Source organism: Sorghum bicolor, chromosome 5, assembly GCF_000003195.3.
Source record: "Sorghum bicolor cultivar BTx623 chromosome 5, Sorghum_bicolor_NCBIv3, whole genome shotgun sequence".
Lineage (NCBI taxonomy): Eukaryota > Viridiplantae > Streptophyta > Magnoliopsida > Poales > Poaceae > Sorghum > Sorghum bicolor.
In genome coordinates this window covers 1,038,622-1,044,621 of record NC_012874.2, presented here as the reverse complement: position 1 = coordinate 1,044,621, position 6,000 = coordinate 1,038,622, and the positions used below count along the sequence as shown (strand labels likewise).

Below are 6,000 nucleotides of genomic sequence, written 5' to 3'. Positions count from 1 at the left end.
AGGAATACGTTTTCAGTCCTTGGACACGCCCTTCATACTGCAGCCGTGACATAAAATAAAATGTGCTGTAATAAAGGACAGGCCAGATGACTCATAGTATATATATATGAAAAATGTTGTATCTTGATCGACCAATCCAATCTAGCTAATAACTTTAAGGTAACAAAAGAGACCAATAATAACAGCTCGCAAATAAGCTGATTTTATTATTATTACACCACCTAATTAATTAATTAATAATAATACTCGATCGATGATGCATGCATGCAAGATACTAGCTAGTTGCGTAAGAAATCATGGATGGATCCCTGGAGGCGGTCCATGACGGCGTTCCAGCCGGCCTGTGTGGGGTGCATGTAATCCCAGTAGAAGAAATCCTGAGGGTTTGAGCATAGAGTGTACTGAGGTGTGCCACTGGCGTCCTCACGTCCACAGTAGCCGCCGTCAGCATCCCGTTCATGGGTGCCGGTGCAACACGCCCTGTATGTAGTTACCCCTGGCAAGGTCACTAAAGATTGAGTTGATGTCGAGCACGAGGACGTCGTCGAGTGGATCAAGTTTCTTATTGAGAGCCTTGTTGTGGACGTCGCTGGCCGCATTGGCGGCAGGGTCGCAGGTGCCATAGTTGAACATCTGGGTGTCGAACGGCATGCAGCCCAGGGGAGGCAGCGAGTTCACCATCGATCACCTTGGACACGCCTAGAGGTCCAGTAGCCTCTTCACGCCGTCAGCAATGGCATCCGTCACCTTGTCGCTCAAGGCCATTACCTGCCAAAAGGGCATTATATATATATATATATATATAGATGTACGTAGCTAATGCATGGTGTGTGGTCGTGACCGAGCATCATGCATATCACACCTGGTCGGAGCTGGTGGATACGGTGACGCTTGCATAGTCGCCGGCGCCGTTGAAGGCGATGAGTGCAACCCCGATCGAGTCGTCGAGGTCCCGATCCTCGATGGTTCCGCGCGTCACAAGCCTGCTCAGCTTATCAATCTGCCTCGAGAGGCTATCGTACGCGCTGGCCCCGGCCGTTGCGAAGTTGACGCCAGATGCGTCCACGTCGTCCTTGGAGCCTGTGCGCCGCCGGAGGGGACTCGTCCAAGCCTAGGATCCTTGCTGATCGATCATGCACGCACGAGAGATCGATCGATCATTCATCAAGGAACAATAATTATATATAATGAACGACCAATCAATTAATTATACATGGCAGATGATGGCCGGAGATAGATTACGTACGTACGTACCTAGGAAATCAGATTGCACGAGTCCATCGGAGACTCGGCCGGTTGGATTGTTGTGATGAGCAGAGTCTGAGCGGCCGTAGGGGTAGAACCACTGACGAGACGCCTTGCTCTTCTCCGACGTCGGTGCAAGGTTGCCGGCCGGCGTCCACAAAGGTGTCCCCGAATACAAAGAGCATCTGGCCATGTCGACGGTGGTCACGATGGCGTCGGCACTCAGCACCACCGACGACGAGGAGAAACAGAACGACGATGCCCACAATTAACCTGCTTCTTCATCATGTTGCACGCCACCGGAGATTGCTAATTAACAAACAACGCGTGCTTTCGTACTTATTGAATATATAGGAGGTAAATCAAATTAAAGGCGGTATATGCATAGAGATCGATGAGAGTTAGTTGTTACCCTACCGGCCGGCCTCTATCTCTATCTCTATCTCTAACAAACTAATTAACCACGTACTAATTATACGACTTTCTTCCAATTCGTCGTCCTCGGGCAGGCCTCTTCATCATTCTTCTGTTGTACAAAACCGGCCGACATCGTGCGTTGCAGCCCGGCCGGCCCCAAGAAAATTAACCCACCAACACGAGACCGGACTCTCTGGTTTTCCTTGCCACGTACAACTGCATGCTGAGGCAGCGGGGGGTCGTGTTGGGGAGCCCTGCTTGTAGCAAATCTTTGCTTGCTGATTCAGCGACGAGAGCGGGTAGTTTAGTCATACTAGTCATCTAAAAAGTAGTTAATAATAATTCTAGCTGACTAAAATTTAACAAAGGGAACCAAACAGAACCTTAGCTTGGGAGAATGACATGTTACATTATAGGGTACAGCACCGTAGTGCGTCGTTAAAAACCTTGTGCCCCTTTGCAAGGAAAAAGAGTGAAGTGCGGATAGTTTCTTACATTACCAGAATGAAAAGTAAATAAAAATACTGTAGTGGATCTGGTACTCCTAGAAGACAAAGGATAGACCATGAAAAGGTATGCAATTACCCATGGATAATTTCGAGGTCCTATTTAATTAATTGTTTTACTAAAGGAAATTTTAGAAAATTCATAACTCCTCCGTTTTAACTCTGATTTTTGTGATCTTTTCGTCCGTGTGATCGTAACGATGCGTAGAATGATTTTTATAAACTTTTGAACATGTTTTTATACTATTGGTGTACTATCCTAGTTGTAGTTCTTATTTGCTATGCATGATTGGCTCCGATTTCGTTCTTTGTGTGTTGTTGTTTGATGATCAAGTATAGACGGTGAACAGTACATCGGTGAGCAAGACCAGTAATTTGACGACCAGCAGGAGCAGTAGGAAAACTTTGATCAAGGCAAGTATAGCTTGAGATTATTCTTGTTACCTATTTACTCTTAATTATCTATATCATATGCATGTGTCTACCTTGCCCACTGTAGGGAAATCATAGCTATTTGATACCTTGAATACCTTGACACCTCTTGGTTATACATTGGGGTAGAATTTGCTAGTGCTTGACTTAACCATGATCTTGTAAGATGCTTAATGACTATGTAATGAATGTTAAAAGATAGTTTTTGCCTATATAAGATCTTATCTATATGTGTTCACTGGGAATTTATAGTATAACCATGAGGGCTATATGGCTCTAACTTTAGCTCAGTATGAGAACCCTTGTCTAGTTTCTTAGCAGTTACCTTAAATGGCGTAAGAATGGCTTGATACATTGGGTATAGTGTAGCCTCTGTCCTTGTGTGTATATGTTGTGAGTTATGTGCCATGGGAAGGAGAGCCCTATATTTACCTGCCGAGTGAATTTAATGGTCATGACTTGTTAAATGAACTTTTAAAAGACTTAATAGTGAACCTTGTCGGTCTCTCTAGGAAGGGGGTTAAGAGGCTCACGACCTTAGATAAAAGGCTAAATCACGACTCATAGGTAAAGATGTGCAATCTCTGCAGAGTGTTTAATAAACCGTTATACTAGCCGTGCTTACATACACATGCGATCTGGGAACATTTACATTAAAGATGATGATTCTTGTCATGTAAGATGCTCATTTAATTATTGTTTATGCTTTGTATTAATTATGCTTACATTGATCATGTGGGTATGGGTTTGAACATGCCTTGTATGCTATTTAATGCTAAATATGATACATACATAAAAGCTAAATGCAGTCAAACACGAGTCGGCTGTTTAAGCCTCATGAACCTCTAGTTATACTTGTTGAGTACGGAATGTGCTCATCCTTGCTATTTCACAACACCCCAGGATATGCTGCAGAAGATGATTGAAAATTGTAATGGGTACTAGGCTTGGAGTCAACCGGTCGAGGTCGATGTCTTATCCCTGTGTGGTGCTGCTATCGTGAGTTTTATTAGTTTGCTACCATTATTATTTAAGACTATATGTTGAGTATTTGTTCGTTATGTAATAAATACTGTGATGATGCTATTTGATATTTGCAACTTACACGTGCAACTGTTTCTGGGTGCGCATGAGTATTTTGCGTATCCTATTTCGTTCTTGTAAATTCGATGTGATCTTGGCCAGACAGACGTCCTGGTAGACATAATTAACCGAAACCGAGAAACCAAACCGAAAGAACCAGAACCGAAAGATCCGGAACCGAAAAAATTGGTTTCTTGTCCTATGTTCCGAGGAACCGAAATAACCAAGAAAAAAATCAGTTCCTACTCTCCGATAACCGAATTAACCGAAGGAACCGAAGTTTATGAATTTTACTTCACTTTCTAGTATTTGTAAGACAAAGTTTGATTTTTGTGCGATGTCTCATAATGAATTGCTATGTATTTGTATTATTATATTGCTATTGCTCCCTTATCAATTATTATTATTATTATCTAAATTAGAGGTAGTGTTCCTATATTTGCTTTAAAAACTACATATATTTTTTTTAAATTAACCTTTGCTGAAAAAATTTGATTAGTTTGGTTTGAATTGAAATCGAATCAAAATAATCGATAAAACCGATCGGTTCGTACGTTCTAGCACCGAAATTTTATCAATAATAATCAAGACAACCGAATCCAAAACGAACGAGAACCGAAGGCACACCCTGACCGGGGCGACTCGTGATTGTGGGAAGCAAGGCAAAACCGTGCGTGCGTTGGCTGCTGCTGCGTCCGCGTCGGTGTCGAGCCTATTTTACTAGTTCAGAATTTCAGATCGGATCAGATGGTGCAGTCAAGTCAAATCTATAGCAGCTTTGATTCATCATTCGTTCATTCACAGATACATACACGCTGTTGTGCTTGTGCCTTGCAGGAGCCGTGTGGGCGACGGCGGTGGGCGCGTCGGTGGCGTACAGCCGGCGCCGGGCCACGAGCCTGCGCCTCATCCACGCTAGGATGCACGCCCAGGCGCTCACACTCGCCGTCCTCGGCGGAGCCGCGCTCGCGCACCACTACTACGGCAACTCCGGCAGCAGCAGCGAGAGGCAGGAGGACCTGGACTACGGCTTCTACTCCCAGCTGCCGCCCGCCACCGACGCCGACGGCAACGAGAACGAGCGCTGGAGCTGGTAGCTAGCAAGGAGATGGAGAAGGAGACGTCACTTCACTTGCAAGTTGCAACTACGGGACAAGAGTAAGACATCAGCAGCGACAAGAAAGAGGAACAAACAAATACTAGTAGTAAATTAGGTCCTAATCCTAATCCATCCAGCTATGGGAACGGAACCCGCCCGCCCGTCGATGGTTTTCTCCTGTTGGTTTGCTATATACTACCGGAGAAGACGATGCAGCGCTCTTTGGATTCTTCTGCTGTACTACTAGTAGTACCTGTACCATTTCATCTATCTACTGATTAAATGGTCATGATGATGACGATAATTATGTCTTGTTTTCTTGTAAAATGTTTGTTTTTTTAAAGAAAACAATACTCCTATGGTGAATGTGATGCGGCTGTCTGTGCTGTGACTGACTAGGGCCTTGTTTAGTTCCGAAAACTTTTCAGTTTTTATTTGAGAAACATTATCTAATCATGGAGTAACTAGGCTTAAAAGATTCATCTTGTGATCTACAGATAAACTGTGTAATTAGTTTTTATTTTCGTCTATATTTTGATGCTCCATGCATATGCTGCAAGACTCGATGTGACGAGAAATCTTGAAAATATTTTGATTTTTGAGGTGAACTAAACAAGGCCTAGCTGCCTTTGAGTGTACAGTTTTTTTTAAAAAAAATTACATGGCATGACGCAGACACTTCGAGACATATAGACTCCGTTATCAACATATGTCTTTTCCTTTCCTAACTCCTTACATATGACTTATTTAGTTTCCAAACCAAAAAAAACTTTTCACTCTATTCCATCGAATATTTAAACACGTGGAGTATTAAATATAGATAAAATAAAAAACAATTGCACAGATTAATTGAATTTTGCGAGACAAATTTTTTAAGCCCAATTAATCCATGCTTAGACAGTAATTGCTACAGTATCACCTAATGATGGATTAATTAGGCTTAATAAATTTATCTTGCGTTTCTAACTGACTTTGTAATTTATTTTTCTATTAGTAGATATGATACTAAAAACTTTTTAGCCTGGAACAAGGCCTATGACAAAGGAATGTCATCCAGATAGGAAGTTTATTTTCTGGCAAAGAAAATAAACTATCTAATTAGTTCTCTTTTTTCACTCCAGTGAGTCACGTTACTCTTCATTCGTAGACGAAGAATGGCTTGGTACAGCTGCGGCTTCTTTGATTCATTGTACAGTAAACTATAGTTACAGAGCTGCA

General features: G+C 42.6%; 2 protein-coding genes across 2 annotated transcripts; one reads left to right on the top strand and one right to left on the bottom strand.

The window, feature by feature from the left end:
* LOC8080003 (GDSL esterase/lipase At5g03600) lies at nt 279-1,430 on the bottom strand. Its single transcript, XM_021461363.1, is given in 5 exon segments — nt 279-480; nt 716-768; nt 863-1,080; nt 1,255-1,396; nt 1,398-1,430. Coding segments are annotated over 5 exon segments (648 nt in total).
* Nucleotides 4,466-5,148, top strand: LOC8080002 (the record flags this gene model as incomplete). The annotated part of the gene is made up of 1 exon (XM_002450090.2): nt 4,466-5,148. A coding segment is annotated over one exon (315 nt), but the record flags the coding sequence as incomplete, so codon positions are not given.